Genomic DNA, 20,717 nt, shown 5'->3' with positions numbered 1-20,717 from the left:
TCTCTTTGAAAAAGTACATTAATGGCACCAGCAGCGGATGACTTCATCCCTTCACAATTCTGGTAGGCCTCACAATTACTGCAAAGTCCAGACTGCAAGGGAGCCGTAACTCTGTTTTAGAGGCCGTAAGGAAGTTGTATGGTGTAGCAAACTCGTATCTGAAGAGCACAGAGAAGCGCCCTTCCTTCAGGGGATGGAAGTAACCCAGGCCGCAATAGCTCACTTTTATTCCACCCTATAAAAAGCACCGCCAGCACCCTGGCACTTGTGGAAGGAGAGGACTTATTCTAGGCCCTCAACAGCAGCATTCCTTCAACCGAAACTATTAAACTAAAATCATCTTCCACACGGTGTTCAGGCTTTAAAGGCAAAACATCCATTTCCCACGAGTTATCTGCTTGCGGACTGAACATGTTGAGATGTTACCCATGTAAGGATGTACATTCTCCTTTGGACGAAAGAAGCAGGTCAAGACTCCTTCCTCTGACCGGGGATACAAAAGGGAGAGGGTGAACTTCTACAGCACCAAGCTGCAGTAGCCACTGCCCTGAAGCCCAGCAGATGACCAGACACTCAAGGGACAAGACTGGCTCATCCCTATCTCCCTTGGGCAACCAAGGTCGTATCAGATTAGTAGCTAGCCATGAGAGAAGCTGCTAGTGGATGGCGATAAAGCCATCTTTCCTGGAAACACGATCAGTTCTAAGGAGCCCTTGCTATTACCTCTGCTCCTTCAGCTGCAGAGCAACTTGGACTTGAACCATTACTACCCTTTGGCCAAACAGCCTACAAATATAATACAGTCATATAAGGTAAAGGGACCCCTGACCATTAGGTCCAGTCGTGGCCAACTCTGGGGTTGCGGCGCTCATCTCGCTTTATTGGCAGAGGGAGCCGGCATACAGCTTCCGGGTCATGTGGCCAGCAGGACTAAGCCGCTTCTGGCAAACCAGAGCAGCGCACAGAAACGCCATTTACCTTCCCGCCAGAGCGGTACCTATTTATCTACATGCTTTCGAACTGCTAGGTGGGCAGGAGCAGGGACCGAGCAACGGGAGCTCACCCTGTCGCATTGGCAAGTCCTAGGCTCTGCGGTTTAACCCAAAGTGCCACCTTGGGTTAAATATGCTTCAGGTTGAGCGTTTTCAGGTTATGCTCTGCTGCGACCCGGAAGTAACGGAATGTGTTACTTCTGGGATTCACTGCTCACGCATGCGCAGATGCTCAAAATGACGTCACGCGCATGCGCAGAAGTGGCAAATTGCGACCCGTGCACACGCAGACACGGGTTGCGTTCTACTCAGGATGTGAACGGGGCTCCGGAACGGATCCCATTCGCATCCAGAGGTACCACTGTAATAATAATAATAATTTATTATTTATACCCTGCCCATCTGGCTGGGTTTCCTCAGCCACTCTGGGCGGCTTCCAACAGAATATTAAAATACAATAACATTAAAAGCTTCCCTAAACAGGGCTGCCTGCAGATGTCTTCTCCACTCTGAACTTGCTGCCTGGACTTTGGGACGCCTCGGATGCTGACATCATTGAGGATTCACACGAGGAACTTGGAGTCCGCTTTGCTTCAAGCCATGCAAAGACTTGCCCAGGGGCTAAGATTGTAGGTACTTTTACAATATTTCCATACATGGTTGGATTCTGAGACTACGCTGGCAGAAAGGGGGCAGTGGTGGAATCAGGCAACCAGTTCCTTCTCTCTCTCTCTCTCTCACACACACTGCCCACTGCAAGTATTTGAAAGAATCTAAACCAGAATTTATTTCTTTTTTTTATGGTGCATCTAAAAACATAACGCACAACCCTCAACGCTCCACTTTGCAACAAAAGAATTCTGAAGCCTCTCCACTCCAATATATCCAAGTGCTCTTACCACAATTGGGACGCCGATGTCCGGCCACAGGAGGTCCTCTGACGGCAGCTTGGGAGAGTTCCAGACCACCACCACTTTGTTTAAGTAGGGGAGGCCGTTGAGCCTTTCCAGGGAGTTCATGAGCACTTCCTCTCGCTCATAGGTCAGCATGACGACGGTGAACTGCTCCCTGGGGACGTTGCCCCCCAGCGCGGCTTGGAACTCCTTCCCGGAGCCGCCAGCTCCTCCTCCGATGGGCCGGAACCCGGTCCCAGATCCGAGGAACTTGGCTTCCGACGGCAGGACAGGGTCAAAGGGTGTGTGGGGGAAGAGGTGGAAAGGGCCGGGGGCCGAGTTCCAGTTTCTGTAAATATCCATGGCGGTGAGGGTAAAATTGCGCAGGTATTTGGGCGAGGAGTACGGCGGCTCCGTCTCCACCGGCCCCAAGTCTAAGTCCCCGTTGTCGGCCATGTTGGGGTCTGTGCCAGCAGCCTTTCCGGACCGGTGGGGGATCTCCACCGCAGCCTCCTCCCGGATGGGGACGGCCGGGATTTGGATTCGAGTCCTTATGATGGCTAGAACCGTGCTGAAGATGCTGTCCGAGGTGGAAAAGTAGGTCTCCCACAGGAAGCGGCCTTGCCTCCTCATGGCCAGGAGGTCGTTGTCGGAAATACTCCGCAGGAGAAAGTGCACTTCCGTGATACGTGGCTTTGGTATGATTAAGGCTGCCTCGTTCCACCGGATCACATCGTGGTAGGGCAGCTGGACCTGCTCTCCCAGGATCACCGGGATCGCCCCAACCTCCAGGGCCTCGAAAAGACGCATTGCGCACCCGGCGGAGATGACAAGGTGGGTGTCCCCCGGGGTGATTATCAGTGCAAAAGTAGATAGTTTCAGTAGCTCTAGTCTGTCTTCCCTTTCTCCACAAAGAGCCCACTCAGTGGGCAGGCTTGCCTTCGGCTGGTTCTTACAGGTGAATTCCACCAAGACAAAGTCCAGCTTGCTGTCTTGGACAGCCTTCAGGGTGGTAATGATCCTGTCATCATAGTCCGCCGGGGCGTTGCCTTCGATTTCTTCTTCGAAGGAGCGCACTTCTTGCAAGCTGGACCGGAGAGACTCCACCTTCTCCCCCTGGAAACTGAACAGGTATTTTCGCTTGACCGGCACCTGGGGCGGGATCTCTAGGAAATTGGGCTCGGACATGGCGTGGACAAGAGGGGAGACCACAATATCGAAACCCGGGCGATACTGTACATCATAAAAGGTGGACTGGGCGACCATGGCCCGCCCGGTGCTGACATTATAAAGGAAGTTCTGAGTTTCTGACTTCCTGGACAAGTTGATGATCAGGTGGTTGTGCCCATCAGTCCTCCAAAAGGGCAGCGTGTGCAACTGTTGCTCGAGTTCAGTAGGTTTTGGCATGACGGGCTCCTGCAATTCGCCCACGAGGATTATGTACAAGCAGGCAATGTTTGCGTTTTCAGTAACGTACACGTTCGTTCTGACAGTGGACTCAAAGGCTTGCTTAATTAAGGGGTCCAACGAGCTCCCGAAATCGAACTGGTCGCTGTTGTAGACATACACGGGGAAGCCGGAGGTCAGCGGGCAGCGGGAGTAGTCGAAGCAGTTGTGTAGCCGGCAGCTCCTGTGGGATTTTGGCAGGGGGAAATTGGAGTCGTCCTTGTCCGGCAACAGCCGGATGGGCAGGGAGAGCTTGGGTTGGTTCTGGGCCATGAGTTCTTTGTAGGAGTGCTCCGTCTGGCTGATGACATTCTTCAGCTGCAGGAGGTCCTGCTTGGCGTTCTCAATGCTTTTCTTGCAGGCTTCGATCTTGAGGTTCAGCTTGGCGATCTCGCTGTTCAGCTCCTGCCTCTTGGCTTCCAGCTGCAGCAGCTCCTCGCTCACCGACTCTCGGATGCGGCAGAGGTCCTGGACGTGCTTCACCTCGCAAAGCTCGTTGCCCGTGCGCGGCCCAAAGATGCGCTTGCCGGCGTCGTCCGCGTCGTCTATGGTGGTTAGGTAGTAATGGGCGATGAGGGGGAAGAAGACCAGGATGATGAACAAGGTGAAGCTGAGCCAGGTGAGTCGAATGCGGCTAGACCATCGCAGCATCCAGGGTTGGCCTCCATTGCCTACCCCTCCATTCCGCAACATGGTATACCCGGTCATGAGTCCAAGAGTTGTTGCTGCCCCTCTTATCACGTTGGATCAGTAGCCATAACCAAGGCGGTTTTTACCGGCAAGGCTCCAGGAGGAAAGGCTACTGCGCCCGTTGGACCAAGGGCCAATAGAATGGAAATTTCATCTTCTCCTTGAGATGGAGGACGCAACTTCCGCTCCAGTTAGAACCGAGGGCGAAACTCTTCTTCTTGGCCTCCAGTTAACTGGGTGTTGCTAGGAGAGCGCGGGCAGGGTCACCACGGCAATCGGTTGCCCCCTCCGGACCAGAGAAACGCAACGGGAGCAAGGCAACCTTCAATGTCACCCTCCACATTCTGTATTAGCATCCAATGAACGAGACGAGCAGGGGGAAGTTCATGCAATCATGATTCTCTGTCGCCTCTGTGCTGCCAGGATTTCACCATTCCTAAAAGAGAGAGAGATAGGAGACAACCATGATACATCAGGCAATATAAGATGTGCCTCCTTCATTACATTACAAAAACAGAGACCAGGAAAGCATTAATAGAGAGAACAACATCCTTCCTTCTGCCTAGATCTGACCTGTGGCTTATACAGTAAGCCCACAACTTATGTTGCACATTCAGCTTCATGCGCTTGGTGAAAACTTTAAAAAAAAGAAAGGAAGGAAGGAAGGAAGGAAGGAAGGAAGGAAGGGGGAGGGCATGGGGGGGGAGAAGACTTTGGTAATCCCACCTGCCATGGCATCCTATGAATTTTCACTATATGCAATTTTGGCCTGAAGCATTATCCCCTGGGTAAGTTGCGGACTTACTGTAAAGCCAAGCTGGCCACATGCTGCTTGGGTTGTGGTCAGATGCTACGTTTCAAACTTGGTACAAGGTAGTCCTGGGACAGCCAATGCCCACTGTTCTTCATATAAAACATTACTACCAAGAAGGCCCTCTGCCTGGTTCCCTGTAACTTGGCTTCTTGCAGTGAGGGAACCTCAGTGTCCGGGCTGGTTGATGCGGGTGGAGACACTCCTTCAGGTATACTGGACCAAGGCCGTTTCTTGCAAATAAATAAAAGTACACAAAAAACCCCACCACCCTCCAATGAGGGAGAGTTTGCCACCTTCAGAGGTCATCCATTCCACTGCTGAACAGCTTTTACCATCAAAAAGTTCTTCCTAATGTTGATTTGGAATCTCCTTCCTTGTAATTTGAATCCATTGGTTTGAGTCCTATCCTCTACACGCAGATTCGTTTGAACTCACTATGCAAACCTGGATCACATATGAGTGGGGCGGAGGCCCTCTGACACCAGGCTCAAAATACCACATTAGGCCGGGCTCTCTAGATTTCATCCAACTTTGGCAAGATATCAGGACGCCAAATGATTAGAACAGAAGAGCAGCTGCAATTTTCCAAGCTGGAACTTTACAAACCATTTCAGCCTTTGTCTGCCTCAGATCCTGCACCTTTCGAAACAAGCAGCTTACATAGGTTTCTGCCACCTTAGATGCAAATGACACGGAAAAGCACATTGCGGGAAGGGGGCAGAATATTCGCACTTTATAAATTAAAAGGAAGAGAAAAAGGGAAGGAAACGTTGCGGTAATCCACTGAAAGGCAGCAGACTTAAGGGATGGAGAGCGATTCTTCACACATGACATAATTAGCTGGTGGAATTTATTGCAAGCCATGATGGACACAAGCAGCTTTCTTTCAAGAGAGAGGGAGAGAGGAGAGCATTTTTATGCGAATAGGCCAGCAGTGTGCCAAGTTTAGACAGCAAGGGCACGCGAGACATCCATTCTTGGTAGTCGCCCCAGAATGGTGGAAGACTCTTGCCTTGGAACCAAGTTGAGGAACCTCAAGCCCAGGGGATGAATGCAGCCCCCCAGGTTTCTCTATCTGGTGCTAAGAACTCCCCCCAAGCCGCCACCTCGGTCCATGAGTCCTTTAGCCTGAGTGGAACGTGTCCTTGAAATAGGATCAAGCCCTTTGCTTGCCCCCCCCTCTCTCCCTCCCTCCCTCTCTCTCCTCCACCCCTCTGCATAGAAACAAATGACTTTTTGGGTGAAGTACCGTATTTTTCGCTCCATAAGACGCACCAGACCACAAGACGCACCTAGTTTTTAGAGGAGGAAAACAAGGGAAAAAATATTCTGAATCTCAGAAGCCAGAACAGCAAGAGGGATCGCTGCGCAGCGAAAGCAGCAATCCCTCTTGCTGTTCTGGCTTCAGTGATAGCTGCGCAGCCTGCATTCGCTCCATAACACACACACACATTTCCCCTTACTTTTTAGGAGGGAAAAAGTGAGTCTGATAGAGCAAAAAATACGGTACTTTGGAATGCAGTCTTTTGTACAAAAGTACGAGTCACACCCGTTGCTCCTCTCGCTTTTGCATCTGCGACTACCCACCACTGGCTTGCAGCCCCCAGTAGGACTGGGCAATACATCAATGTATCGCCCAAAACAAGTCTGAAGTCCACATTGTGATATCGGTTTCATAATTTTTGACCTGGAAATATATCGCAAATATATCGCGCGCTCTCTCTCTCTCTCTCTCTCTCTCTCTCTCTCTCTCTCTCTCTGTGTGTGTGTGTGTGTGTGTGCATGCTATGCAAAAATCACAATATGGGGAAAACTGTGAAGCCAGCCACAATATGGGGAAAACTGTGAAGCCAGCCAATGCTTCTCTCGATTCCTGCAGCCCCTGCTAACTCTGACGGCTCAGCTCTCCCCGAACTCCTGCAGTGTGGTAGCACATCACAAGAGCAGGCGCTGGGAAAAATCACAATGCAGGGAAAAACCGTGAAGCCAGCCAATTCCTTATTCAGACACCATGATGCAGTCATACCTCTTGTTACGTTTACTTCAGGTTAAATCTTTTCAGGTTGCGTCCCGCGGTGACCCGGAAGTACCAGAAAGGGTTACTTCCGGGTTTCGCTGCTCGCGCATGCACAGACACGCAAAATAACGTCACGCGCATGCGCAGAAGTGGCAAATCGTGACCTGCGCACACGCAGATTGCGTTCTGCTCATGTTGCAAATGGGGCTCTGGGACGGATCCCGTTCGCAACCAGAGGTACCACTGTATATTGGTATATCGCGATCCTTGGTGATATATCACAATGTTGAAAACCAGATATTGCCCAGCCCTAGCCCCCAGAAAGTTGCCCATGAATGAAAAAGGTTTCCCACCCCCTGTCTTTGGGGTTCACCAAAATCAGAGCCTGTGTGCTTTCCAGAAGCATTGTTGTAAGGGCATAAGAAGATCCTGCAGGATCAGGCCAGTGGCTCAACCAGTCTTTGCAGCGGCCAACCAGATGCTAGACATCACTGCCACAGTTCTCTGCCCACCTGCAACTTCCAGCAACTGGTACACAAGGGTACACTGCCACCTTTGCTTTTAGCAGGCCCACTGCACACCATCCACCAAGACATTTACCACACACACACACACACACAAAATCTTTGCTACTCTGGCTAGTACAAGAACATGCAACGGAGGAGAACCTTCAACACCCAGGGCGATGTTGGAATAAACACCAGCGAGGTCACCGACCAGCACGTTGCTCCATTAATTCCCAGTATCACCCAGCAAAGGGCACCCATGTAAATTACAGAAGACGTCTGGAAGGAAAGAACTGCTAGAGGGTCCAGGGAGAAAAAGGATGAATAGCTTTCTGGATTCTTGGCAGTGCAAGTTAGGATGTGTGCGTGCAAGAATGGGAACGGCTGTGGAAAAGAGATATCGAATTTACGGCATGCTATAATTTAAGAGAGAATGTAATGAAAATGCAATACAGATGGTACCCGACCCTGGCCAGATCGGCAAAAATGTACAAAAACTGTAGTGATGTCTGTTGGAGATGCAACAATGGGGCAGGAACTTTTCTACATATGTGGTGGGAGTGCAAAGAGATAGCGGGGTTCTGGGAAAATATCTATAACAAACTGAAAAAGATGTTCAGATTTTCATTTGGGGGGGGGGAGCAGAATTCTTTCTCCTAGGTATCATGTCAGAGGAAATAAAAAGAACGGGCAGACCAATATTTATGTATGCAACTACGGCGGCAAGGTTATTGATTGCTAAAAATTGGAAAAGCAGCAGCGTTCCAACTGAAACAGACTGGTTATCTAAAATGATGGAATACTTCCATATTGCCAAACTAACAGGGAGGATAAGAGGAGATATGGTACAAAAAGTGAATAAGGAGTGGGCTATCTTTAAGGAATACATCAACATTTATGTGGAAAAAGTAAAATTTCTGACAGACATTGAGTGAATCCAGAAAATGATTAGAGTGGAAGGAGAGTAAAGTTAAGAAATAAGAAGAGATTAAAGAAATAATGAAATGTGTTTAAGCTACAGTGGTACCTCGGGTTAAGTACTTAATTCGTTCCGGAGGTCCGTTCTTAACCTGAAACTGCTCTTAACCTGAAGCACCACTTTAGCTAATGGTGCCTCCTGCTGCCACCGCGCCGCCGGAGCACGATTTCTGTTCTCATCCTGAAGCAAAGTTCTTAACCTGAAGCACTATTTCTGGGTTAGCGGAGTCTGTAACCTAAAGCGTGTGTAACCTGAAGCGTATGTAACCTGAGGTACCACTGTAGTTGGAAAAATAAAGTAGTGTAACAGGAATGGCTGGAAGTCAAGTCACTTGGTGGGTGTCCATGTGGGGTAGGTTTGTAGGTATGTTGAGATGTATAGTATAGGTAGGTATTATACAGAGTAATGTAGGTATTTTTTTTGATATGAAAATAAGGTAGAGTGTTGTGTATGTGTATTGCGTAAATGTATATGTATGTGCTTTATATGTTAATAAAATAAAATTAAATTAAAAAGGATGTATGCATGCAGGAGAGACGAATCACCTCAGCCAGAACCGTATCTGTGTTGTACATGTGCCCGTGTTTGTATGCTGGAGAAGGAAGCTGTCCGTCAAACTCTGTTAAACCTTCAAATTAACAAGCTATCCTCGTGGCGCCCCTGGGTCCCACTGCTACCACGCTGCCTTATGGAACAGACGAGGTTCATCGGATGCGAGACACGAGCAGCGACTAATTGGTTGAGCCAACAGAAACAGCCTGGAGTGTGCTTAAAAGCCAGTCGTAATTTTAATGTCCTGCCCTCTGCCAGGGAAGAAGGTGACTCCAGGAGAGGGGAAATGCCTGCCCAACTCCTGTTCCCAGCCTCCATGTCTGCTTTCCCCCCTCTCCCACAGGCTTCTTCTACGCTTAGGGGGGGAAATGTCTCTCAACATCCCAGCTTGCTTTGTGGAACTGTCCCTGTCTTCTGTCCACATGGCAAAGGGTGGTTTGGTTCTACACAGTAAACCTCCACAAAGCCAAGTAATGCAACAGGCTCTCACACTGAACAGGACTTCTGGTATCTTTCAACTGTTGCCATTTTAAATATATAGGTAGTGATGTATGGAAGTGAGAGCTGGACCATCAAGAAGGCTGATCGCCGAAGAATAGATGCTTTTGAATTCTGGTGCTGGAGGAGACTCTTGAGAGTCCCATGGACTGCAAGAAGATCAAACCTCTCCATTCTGAAGGAAATCAGCCCTGAGTGCTCACTGGAAGGACAGATCCTGAAGCTGAGGCTCCAAGACTTTGGCCACCTCATGAGAAGAGAAGGCTCCCTGGAAAAGACCCTGATGTTGGGAAAGATGGAGGGCACAAGGAGAAGGGGACGGCAGAGGACGAGATGGTGGGACAGTGTTCTCAAAGCTACCAGCATGAGTCTGACCAAACCGCGGGAGGCAGTGGAAAACAGGAGTGCCTGGCGTGCTCTGGTCCATGGGGTCACGAAGAGGCGGACACAACTAAACAACTAAACAACAACATTAATGCAATAAAATAACACAAATCAGGCCGGTAAGGAGGGCCCCATTTTAGATGGCTGCACTCTATTATTATATTATTATTATTATCAGGCCTTTTCAGTGGCAGCACCGCGGTCATGTAACTTCCTCACCGTCAAAGTTCACCTGGCATGAATGCTCTTCAGACACCGGGTGAAACGAATTGTGTTTTCCTAGTTTTTAATGGGTTTTCAAACTGCTGTTAGCGGTTCTCAGCGATCTGACGGCATTTAAAGATTCCCTTGCTGCTGAAATGTACTGTTTTAAATCGGTCTAATAGTTTTAGCTTTTACCCATTGTTTTATTGCGACTGTTCCCAGTTAAGCTTTTGTACGCTATCTTGCTTCTGTACCCAAAAGGTGGCACAATTTTTTTAAAAAATAATAATAATAATAATAAAAGGATGTTTTGTACAGGGGCTACAGTATTCCCCTCTCCCTGCTAGAACAGCCTTGCCTAAATATCCTCGCATTTCTGCTATCTGTTTCTATACCCAGGATTGGGATAAAAGAGCATTCCCTTTTTACGCTTGTATCACTGCAGGCAGAAAGTGCTTTTGGACATGAAATTGCTTTACGCCACTAATCTCGAGCAGAAGCCACACAGCAGAGATTTAGAAGGAGCCGCCGGAGAATTTATCAGCCGCGAGATGCCAGATTGCATAATGCTGTGGCATGTTTCACATTACAAAAGACGCACCGAGATTTGCAGGGTGTCTAGGATATGACAGCCACAGGGAGCGGACTCTTTGCTTCCTAGCTGGTACAACCCAGACTTCCTTAAGGCCACAAAGGGAGTAATTTTGGGGTCAGGCGAGAAAATAAAGTCCAGATTCATAGTCCTAATATTATCTCCAATGAGAAGAGTCTGAGAGAGGGAGGGCTCCCCTACCCTACCCCACTGCACTTGAGATCCAATTGCAGCTCCTTTTTGCTCTGCGCTTTAGTTTTATCTTTACAGCCTCCCTCCTTTTTCCTGCTTTTTGTTCTGCTTATCTGTTGGCTTTTAATATCCTTTGCATACTTTGTACAAATAATTTCACTCGTACCTTCGTACAGCGCCCTGGAATCCTTTTGACGAAGGGAGGCACAGAAATATTTTAAAATACCGTATTTTTTGCTCTATAAGACTCACTTTTCCCCTCCTAAAAAGTAAGGGGAAATGTGTGTGCGTCTTATGGAGCGAATGCAGGCTGCGCAGCTATCCCAGAAGCCAGAACAGCAAGAGGGATTGCTGCTTTCACTGCGCAGCGATCCCTCTTGCTGTTCTGGCTTCTGAGATTCAGAATATATTTTTTCTTGTTTTCCTACTCCAAAAACTAGGCACGTCTTGTGGTCTGGTGCGTCTTATAGAGCGAAAAATACGGTAAATAAGATTGGAACTTGTCGACAAATATACCACTCGCATTTGGACCAGTGGATGTAGGTTCATACCCGGGAATTCTGTGTGCATTAAGAGTTCCCCAGCCCCACCATGCTTGCAACATTGCAAATGTGACAATTGAAAGGCACACCCACCCACCCACAAGCTCAGGAGGCGTGAAGGATTGGTTTCAAATATAAAGTGCTTCTCGAAATTCCAGTTCAGATAAAGAAAAGAGCCATGAGCATTAAAGCACCCAGCCCTCTCTCCGCTTAAACCAAGCCCCTAAACTAGACAGACCAAAAGCTCTTGCAGCCTCCACAAAGAGTGCCACTCCTGGGGAAGATCCAACAAGTTGTACTTTTCATAGAATAGTGGAGTTGGAAGGGACCCTAAGGATCATCTAGTCCAACCCCCTGCAATGCAGGAATATGCAGTCGTCCCATACAGGAATTGAACTTGCAGCCTCGGCATTATCAACCCCACGCTCTAAGCAATGGAGCCATCCAGGCTTTTGCAGCGTGACTGACAAGAAATGGCGCTCTCCGAGTGGCCTCACCTTGGGCTGCATTCGGACTGTCACAATTTTGTGGGAGAAATGCAGTCACACACCATGAATTTAGCTTTGGGCAATGAAAGGGGATGAAAGCACTCTGCGTGCCCCCTGGCACAACAAATCCACTTTAAAACAGAAGCTGGCTTTTTAATGTTCAGAAAGTGCCTTAACTCCCAAACCTAGATTTTGTGCATGGCCAGACAAGGGTTGCGAGACAGCATCTGAAAAAGCAGAGACATCACCTTGCCAACAAAGACCCGTATAGCTAAAGCTATGGTTTTCCCAGTAGTGATGTATGGAAGTGAGAGCTGGACCATAAAGAAGGCTGATCGCCGAAGAATGGATGCTTTCGAATTCTGGTGCTGGAGGAGACTCTTGAGAGTCCCATGGCCTGCAAGAAGATCAAACCTCTCCATTCTGAAGGAAATCAGCCCTGAGTGCTCACTGGAAGGACAGATCCTGAAGTTGAGGCTCCAATCCTTTGGCCACCTCATGAGAAGAGGAGACTCCCTGGAAAAGACCCCGATGTTGGGAAAGATGGAGGGCACAAGGAGAAGGGGACATCAGAGGACGAGATGGTTGGACAGTGTTCTCAAAGCTACCAGCATTAGTTTGACCAAATTGGGGGAGGCAGTGGAAGACAGGAGTGCCTGGCGTGCTCTGGTCCAGGGGGTCACGAAGAGGCGGACACGACTAAACAACAACAATATTATATGGGCAGGCCTGCACTTCTCAACCACTGCTGTTAACAGATGCAGCTGAGGACACCCCCAGTTTTTGTAGGCCAAAGGAAAAGACTACTGCCACAGCTCCACCCTAGACAGAAATGTGCCCCTTCCCCAGAGTTCTGCCTTGCAGATCCTTTCCTTTAAGTTACCCAAAGTCAACCTTGAAGAAGAGCTTTGGCAAGGAACTGAGTTTTGATTTATGACTGTTGAATTACAGCAACTACTTATTGATGTGGGGAACCTGGTCCACCCAACGACCACAAAAATCCATTTTCGAAAAATAGGTGCCTTTTTTTAAAGTTCAGTTTTTGAACAGAGGCAGCGACTGTTTTCGGTGTGTCTGATAGGTGTGTGGCAAGGGATGCAGGTGGCGCTGTGGTCTAAACCACTGAGCCTCTTGGGCTTGCCAATCAGGTTGGAGGTTCGAATCCCTGCGACAAACTGAGCTCCCGTTCCTCTGTCCCAGCTCCTGCCAACCTAGCAGTTCGAAAGAACACCAGTGCAAGTAAATAGGTACCACTCTGTCGGGAAGGTAAATGGCATTTCCATGTGCTCTGGTTTCTGTCACAGTGTTCTGTTGCGCCAGAAGCAGTTTAGTCATGCTGGCCACATGACCCAGAAAGCTGTCTGCGGACAAACGCCGGCTCCCTTGGCCTGAAAGCAAGATGAGCGCCACAACCCTATAGTCGCCTTGGACTGGACTTAACCGTCCAGGGCTCCTTTACCTTTACCGTGTGTGTGTGGCACACCAAACCTGGAAGTGACCCCAAAACATCACAAAAAGGGGTGGAATGGGGTCTTTGCAGGCTATACACAATTTCAATTAAACGTGTGGTGCTTTGGAAGATAAAGCCCACTCCATCGCTCCGTCAACAAAAGTCAAGCTGAGACTCCAAACAATGGCACTGTGTTCTGCTGGTTGCTCTGCTGCACTGCACAGACTGGATGCGCTGCAGAAGAAATGCCTTTGCCCATTACCGCTGTGTTTCTGATTTCACCGCTTGCAAAACTCCCCATGGCACCAGCAGAAGTAGCGATGAGCATCTGCAAGAAGTGCCACACTTTCAAGACTCGAGAAGCGACTGTATTGCTCCGCTGAGCACCTGGCAGGACGCAACTGAAGTGCAGCATTCTGTTCTGGGAGCCGCATTTCAAAGCAACAAGCTGGAAATGATTTTGGGGGGAGAGCTGCGGAAGATGGCATTTGTATTAAGGATCAAATCCAAATGCTGTAACGACAGGCTGAAGGACCTGGGTACATTCGTCCTAGAGGAATAGATATTAAGGGAGGGAGTTGCTGACAGCTCCGAAATATTAGAAAGAGCTCAGGGACTGAATTGGCACCTGGGCTAGGGCAAGCATCCATGGGTTTGAAGTACTGGGCGGGGGAAGAGAAAACCTAATGGTAAAAAGCTAAACCAGGCTACCAAAGGAGCTTGTTGAATCTGAGGTTCCCAGGCAAATTTGGGGTGTGCAAGGGAGGGATGTTTTGAGCTTCACAATAGTGTTAACCAGAAAATCCCTCTGGCTCCCCAAAGCTATACAAAGCTATTGTTCTACCCATGTGAAAAAACCATTAATGGCTGATGATAATGGAGTAAGTATGGGGGAAAAGAGCCACCATTTATACATTCATGTTCCCAATGCTTCTGGCACTCTGTAGGAGAATGAACTTGTGACGTTTTAAAGGCACAGGTAGTCTCCATATTTGCAGCCTACTCAATAGCCTTTTCCACCAGGTCTTTTCCACAGGTTGGTCCCTGTTTCGTTCCTCATGAGGAGCTTATGCCCACTAGTGTGGGACAGCAGCTAAAACCAAGGTATGGCTTAGTGCAGCGGTTTCTAAAGTGGACAGCACTGTCCCCTGGAGGGGGTGGGATTATTGGGGCGGGGGGGTACTAAGAGGCAGGGGGGCACTGAAGATGTAAACGGCTATCAGACTTTGGAAAACTGCTATCCCTGGATCACATGCATCAAGTTTTGCTGACTTAATTAAACTGAATAGTGTTTTTTTAAATATTTTATTAAGGATCTTCTTGTTTTACAGAAGTAAGTGTAATGCCTCATATTTTTTTCCATGTAACGTTTTTACAAATCCGTTTCATTTGTTGAGACATTAGGGGGAGAAGGGGGGAAAGGGGGGGAAGGGGGGTGGAGGGAGGGAAGATGGATGGGGGTCGGGTCGGGTGGCGATGTTATAATAGGATTTTGAATCAATGCGTAATTTATTGATGCGTCTTCCAAATTGTGTTGTGTTATTATCTTCCTTAGTGAGCTGTGCTTTTTGTAGGGCAGAGTAGGGGGCCCTGGGAATGAGTTTAGGCAGGGGTCAGCAAACTTTTTCAGCAGGGGGCCGGTCCACCGTCTCTCAGACCATGTGGTGGGCCGAACTATATTCTGAAGGGGGGGGGGGGGGAATGAACAAATTCCTATGCCCCACAAATAACCCAGAGATGCATTTTAAATAAAAGCATACATTCTACTCATGTAAAAACATGCTGATTCCCAGACCGTCCGCGCGCCGGATTGAGAAGGCTATTGGGTCGCATCCGGCCCCCGGGCCTTAGGTTGTCTACCCCTGAGTTTAGGAATCGAAGGGGGAGGCCACCCCCCCCAAAAAATTTGGAAACCGCTGGTCTAAAAGAAAAAAATTGTATAAGCATCGGTCCTCCATCTCTCTCCATAACCATATACAGTGGTACCTCAGGTTAAGTACTTAATTCATTCCAGAGGTCCGTTCCTAACCTGAAACTGTTCTTAACCTGAAGCACCACTTTAGCTAATGGGGCCTCCTGCTGCTGCCGCGCCACCAGAGCACGATTTCTGTTCTCATCCTGAAGCAAAGTTCTTAACCTGAAGCACTATTTCTGGGTTAGCGGAGTCTGTAACCTGAAGCATATGTAACCTGAAGCGTATGTAACCTGAGGTACCACTGTACTAAATAAATGGGGCCACAGTGACAAGACATGCTGTAAGAACCATGTACAACACCAAGCGTGGATGACCCAGCCAATACAACAACAGCTAAACTTCCTGCCTTGCATTTTTTTTATCCCCAGGGATCAAAAGCATTCTCTCGGTGGACCTGCAACACACAGGGCTGGTTTGCCCAGAAGCGGTAACAAATGCGCCCGAAACAGAATGGTGCAAGACCTGCTTGCTGTTTTGGAGAACTAGATAGAGCTGGCAGCTTTTACATTTATTTTAAGAAGTATGCTTGAGCCACAGGTGGGGGTTTTGTTGTTTCTTAAAAAGGGGGGGGGGGAGAGAGAGAAAGGAAGGAGCCTGTGCCTCCATTAATTTTAACAAGCTCTTTGCCCTCCAAAGGGGGGTGGCGTGGTCTCTAAACCACAGCTTAATAGGACAAAATAAACAGCAGAAGAGATTTAAGAACCACACATTTGGAGCCAGTCGAGAGCTGCCAAAAGGGTGGCTAATTTCGCAGCTCCATCTAGCAGCTATCTCAGCCCATTAGCCTTTCATTTCTGCCTCGCACCTCAGACTTTAAGTAAGAACCCATCAGCAAATCATTAAAGGGCTTTATCCAAGGCTCTCCTAATAGAGCTCTAATACCAGCTGGCACTGAGCAGAAAGCTAATTTCATATAATGGTCTTCCAGAGGAGGCACAAAAGGCAGGCAATGCCCAGGTGATAAGATGTTCTTGCCTTTTAAAAAAATTAGACCTCTGTATTCTCCTGGCAGGGAGTGGGGAGAAAAACGTGCCAACCCACTCGTCTGCACAGCATGCCCCACTTGGCCTTTAAAAATATATATTTTTACGTATTTTTTTAAAAAAACCTATGCCAACTCTGCACAGATCTTTCCCCATGAATCCCAGGCAGAAAATAACAGCCATCATTTGCACAATAACATAGTCAACGAAAGGAAGCCACAACCAATTGATTGATTGATCAATTGATTGATTCATCTATTGCATCTATATCCCGCCTTTTCCATGGGTGGCGCTGCGGGTTAAACCACAGAGCCTAGGACTTGCCGATCAGAAGATTCGAACCGCCGACCTTCTGATCGGCGAGTCCGAGGCTCTGTGGTTTAACCCACAGCGCCACCTGCGTTCCAATCTGGAACTTAAGATTGTTCACTTATAGTATCATAAGGCATTTAGCCTGCACTTATTACTGGATCACTGCTCAGAGGGTTGTTTTTTAAAAAACTGAACTTCAACATCTTATTTCACACACTGCTTCTTCAGAAGCTACAGAGGAAGACTTGTTTTACCACTTTGGGCTCACTTCCTACAGGCAGGTTAGGGGGAACTTATATCAGTATTTAGGGACACGGGTGGCGCTGTGAGTTAAACCACAGAGGCTAGGACTTGCCGATCAGAAGGTCGGCGGTTCGAATCCCCGGGACGGGGTGAGCTCCCGTTGCTCGGTCCCTGCTCCTGCCAACCTAGCAATTCAAACGCACATCAAAGTGTGGATTCAAACCGCCGACCTGATCAGCAAGCCCAAGAGGCTCAGTGGTTTAGACCACAGCGCCACTCACCAGCCTACTATTGCGCACCAGTTGTGGCTCCTGGGCATATGTCTTCTATGCATCAAACCTTGAACACGGGAAGCTTTAAGGGAGAAGAACGTATCTGACAATGCACTAGTGCATTTCTTCCTTCCCTGATGGATTCCCTACCACTCCCAGGCTGCCATGTAGGGCGATACAACACCGGTGTTTGAAATTAGCCAGGAGCCAGGCACATTTTGCACCTGGGTTTCGACTACTTGCGACCAAGTGAAGATGCCTGGGCGCCAGGATGGTAACTGAGGGCTCCACCATCTGGAGCTGCATACCTGGGAATCCTTGGATCTTTTCACATACTAGCAGCACGTTCTGTAGAATTTTATCCATTCTGTTTTTATCTGTGCAACCAGAATGAATTTCAGGAACCAAAAAGTCGTATTGAACCGCCAAAAAGGGCAACCAGACATTCCACTTTAGTGGCTGTAACCCTGGTTTAAGGAGCCATTTGACACCTGGCTTATATATCTGAGTTTGCAACACTGCACAACACAGATCTGTAAAGCATGGCAGTAGATGCCATCTGCAAGCTACTGGGTCCATTTCAAAACGTTGGTACTAATCTACAAAGCCCTGACCAGCTTGGGACTCAAATACTTAAAAGAGCATAGGGGGCACCCTGCTTGTGGTCCCCTCTATGGGTACTGTCTGTGGGGCAGTGGCACAAGACAGGGCCTTCTTCATGGTGGTTCCCTGTCTCTGGAATTCCCTCTCTATGCAAATTCAGTTGTTCCCCATGTTGCTATCATTTCAGCACTGACTTTAAAACCTTTTGTTTGCTCAGGAGTTTTCGGATCATGACTGGAGCAGGGTTGAGTGGTTAAGTTATTGCTGCCTGCTATGTTATATTTTTGTTGTTCTTGTAAATGGATGTGGATTTTAATTAGCGCTTTTATGTTGGCTGCGTTTTATGGCCGTCGTTAGCTGCCCTAGACTCCTAGGAGATGGAGGGTGGGATATAAAAAAATAGAAGTAAACAAAAACAGCTACAGCTGCCCCCTCCTCGCTTTTCAGGGGTCCATGGGCAGGGGACGGCCAGTCTCAGGACTCTGACTGCAGAACTCAAGAGCGGCCGCAGATCGCATTTGGTTCGCTTGGCAAAGCTGCACTGACTTATGTAGCAGCATGGGAATTGTCAAGCTCTGGTAATTAAGAAAACGTTTTGATAAGCTTTTCAGTTTTATGAGGGCAGCCATAAAAACCTCCTTCAGACAAGGAGATACAGCAGCAGTTGTGCTGGTGCAGGAGTAAAGTAGTCTGGGGTGGGGTGGGGAGGGGCGGGGCGGGGGGGTGTCTTTTTCAAGGATGAGGGGTCCTCTTTAGCAAACCGTGCAGCACCCAGATAGAGGAAGCAGCGTGCAGGCAGCCCTGTTTAGGGAAGCATTTAATGTTTAATAGACTATTGTATTTTAATATTCTGTTGGAAGCCGCCCAGAGTAGTAGTAGTAATAATATTAACAATTATTATTATTTATACCCCGCCCATCTGGCTGGGCCCCCCCAGCCACTCTGGGTGGCTTCCAACAAAACACTAAAATACAATAACCTATTAAACATTAAAAGCTTCCCTAAACAGGGCTGCCTTCAGATGTCTTCTAAAAGTTTGGTATTTATTTTTCTCTTTGACATCTGGTGGGAGGGCGTTCCACAGGGCGGGAGCCACTACCGAGAAGGCCCTCTGCCTGGTTCCCTGTGACTTTGCTTCTTGCAGTGAGGGAACCGCCAGGAGGCCCTCAGCGCTGGACCTCAGTGTCCAGGCTGAACGATAGGGGTGGAGACGCTCCTTCAAGTATCCTGGGCCAAGATAGTTTAGGCATTTAAAGGTCAGCACCAACACTTTGAATTGTGCTCGAAAACGTACTGGGAGTCAATGAAGGTCTTTCAGGACTGGTGATATATGGTTTCGGCAGCCGCTCCCAGTCACCAGTCTAGCTGCCGCATTCTGGATTAATTGTAGTTTCCAGGTCACCTTCAAAGGTAGCCCCACATAGAGCGCATTGCAGTAGTCCAAGCGAGAGATAACTAGAGCATGCACCACTCTGGAGAGGCAGCCTGCGTACCAGATGGAGCTGATAAACAGCTGCCCTGGACACAGAATTGACCTGCACCTCCATGGACAGCTGTGAGTCCAGAATGACTCCCAGGCTGCACACCTGGTCCTTCAGGGACACAGTTGCCCCATTCAGGATCAGGGAGTCCTCCACACCTGCCCGCCTCCTGTCCCCCCAAAACAGTACTTCTGTCTTGTCAGGATTCAACCTCAATCTGTTAGCTACCATCCATCCTCCAACCGCCTCTAGGCACTCGCACAGGACCTTCACCGCCTTCACTGGTTCTGATTTGAGAGAGAGGTAGAGCTGGGTATCATCCGCATACTGATGAACACCCAGCCCAAACTGAGTAGCTGGGAAAACCCAGCCAGATAGGCGGGGTATAAATAATAAATTATTATTATTATCTGCATGTGCTCATCTGTGGGGACCGGTGGGGGCAGGACACCTCTCTGCAGGCTCTGGTTTCCAACGCAGAAGTCTAAAGACCAGCTTCAACTGGTTAGCATGGGGTGGGGAAACCAAGGGCTGACCCCACACCCAATATGTTCTGTACATCCACCTGCTTGGGTACCACTGAAGTCCAGCTTCCTGACAGTCCTTGTCCACGCCCTCCATGAGTGCCTTGGCCTCGCTAGAGTGTGTCCTTGAACAGTAATAGATTTATACAAATTATGCATGAAGCTTACAGTATGCATAGAATGGAGAAAACAGGCGGAGAAATGTTTCCCCTCCCCTTCTTGTAAAACTACAACTTGTTGTCATCCACAGAAGCTGAACACTGGGAAACTCAAGGCGGATAAAAGGACGTCCTTCTTGACGCAGTGGCAGAGATAAACTACGGAACTCATTGCCACAGGAGGCAGCGGTGGACACCAACCTGGGTGGTTTTAAAAGAGAGTTAGACAAAAAATTGGAGGAGGGGCTATGCTCTGCCTTCAAAGCTGGAGGCAGCATTGTCAGTTGCTGGAAACTATGGGAAGGTATGAGTGCTCAAATCCTGCTTTTTTGCCTGGTTTTTGCCTGGTCTACTGGGAGAACAGGATGCTGGCCTAGGTGCGCCATTGGCCTGATCCAGCAGGCTCTCCTTATGTTCTCATGATAGAATCCCCTGTTTACATTTCCACTCCACCTTAAGGAATAGGCATGAGATTGTTGTGGCGTCACATGTCTGTTTACATTCCAGCACAGTTTGCTGGAAACTTCCATTTGTTTATAGCTTTTGCTTTTGCTGTTCTCTCCAAACAACATGAGAGAGACGACATGTTTCTTTGTTCTAATTTATGTTTAATAAATCTGTAGCTATAGAATGACTTCGCCACACGCCTCACGCCTACTTCTGTGTGCGCAGTAAAGGTAAAGGGACCCCTGACCATTAGGTCCAGTCGTGACCGACTCTGGGGTTGTGGCGCTCATCTCACTTTATTGGCCAAGGGAGCCGGCGTACAGCTTCCGGGTCATGTGGCCAGCATGACTAAGGCGCTTCTGGCAAACCAGAGCGGCACACGGAAATGCCCTTTACCTTCCCGCTGGAGCGGTACCTATTTATTTACTTGCACTTTGTGCTTTCGAACTGCTAGGTTGGCAGGAGCTGGGACCGAACAAC

At 48.6% G+C, this 20,717-nt stretch overlaps 1 protein-coding gene across 4 annotated transcripts in view; it reads right to left on the bottom strand.

Annotated features, from left to right (window-relative positions):
- EXTL3 (exostosin like glycosyltransferase 3) overlaps nucleotides 1-20,717 on the bottom strand; it is a 158,385-nt gene that overhangs the window by 45,027 nt on the left and 92,641 nt on the right. For all 4 annotated transcript variants that reach the window (XM_077925389.1, XM_077925388.1, XM_077925387.1 and 1 more), the window contains one exon: nucleotides 1,892-4,457. In XM_077925389.1, the coding sequence (XP_077781515.1) occupies nucleotides 1,892-4,039 (2,148 nt within the window). In that variant the 5' untranslated portion in view covers nucleotides 4,040-4,457. The remainder of the gene's footprint in view (nucleotides 1-1,891; nucleotides 4,458-20,717) is intronic.

This window comes from Podarcis muralis, chromosome 3, assembly GCF_964188315.1.
Source record: "Podarcis muralis chromosome 3, rPodMur119.hap1.1, whole genome shotgun sequence".
NCBI lineage: Eukaryota > Metazoa > Chordata > Lepidosauria > Squamata > Lacertidae > Podarcis > Podarcis muralis.
Note: the sequence above shows the minus strand (reverse complement) of the source record. Positions and strands in the feature narration are given on the sequence as shown.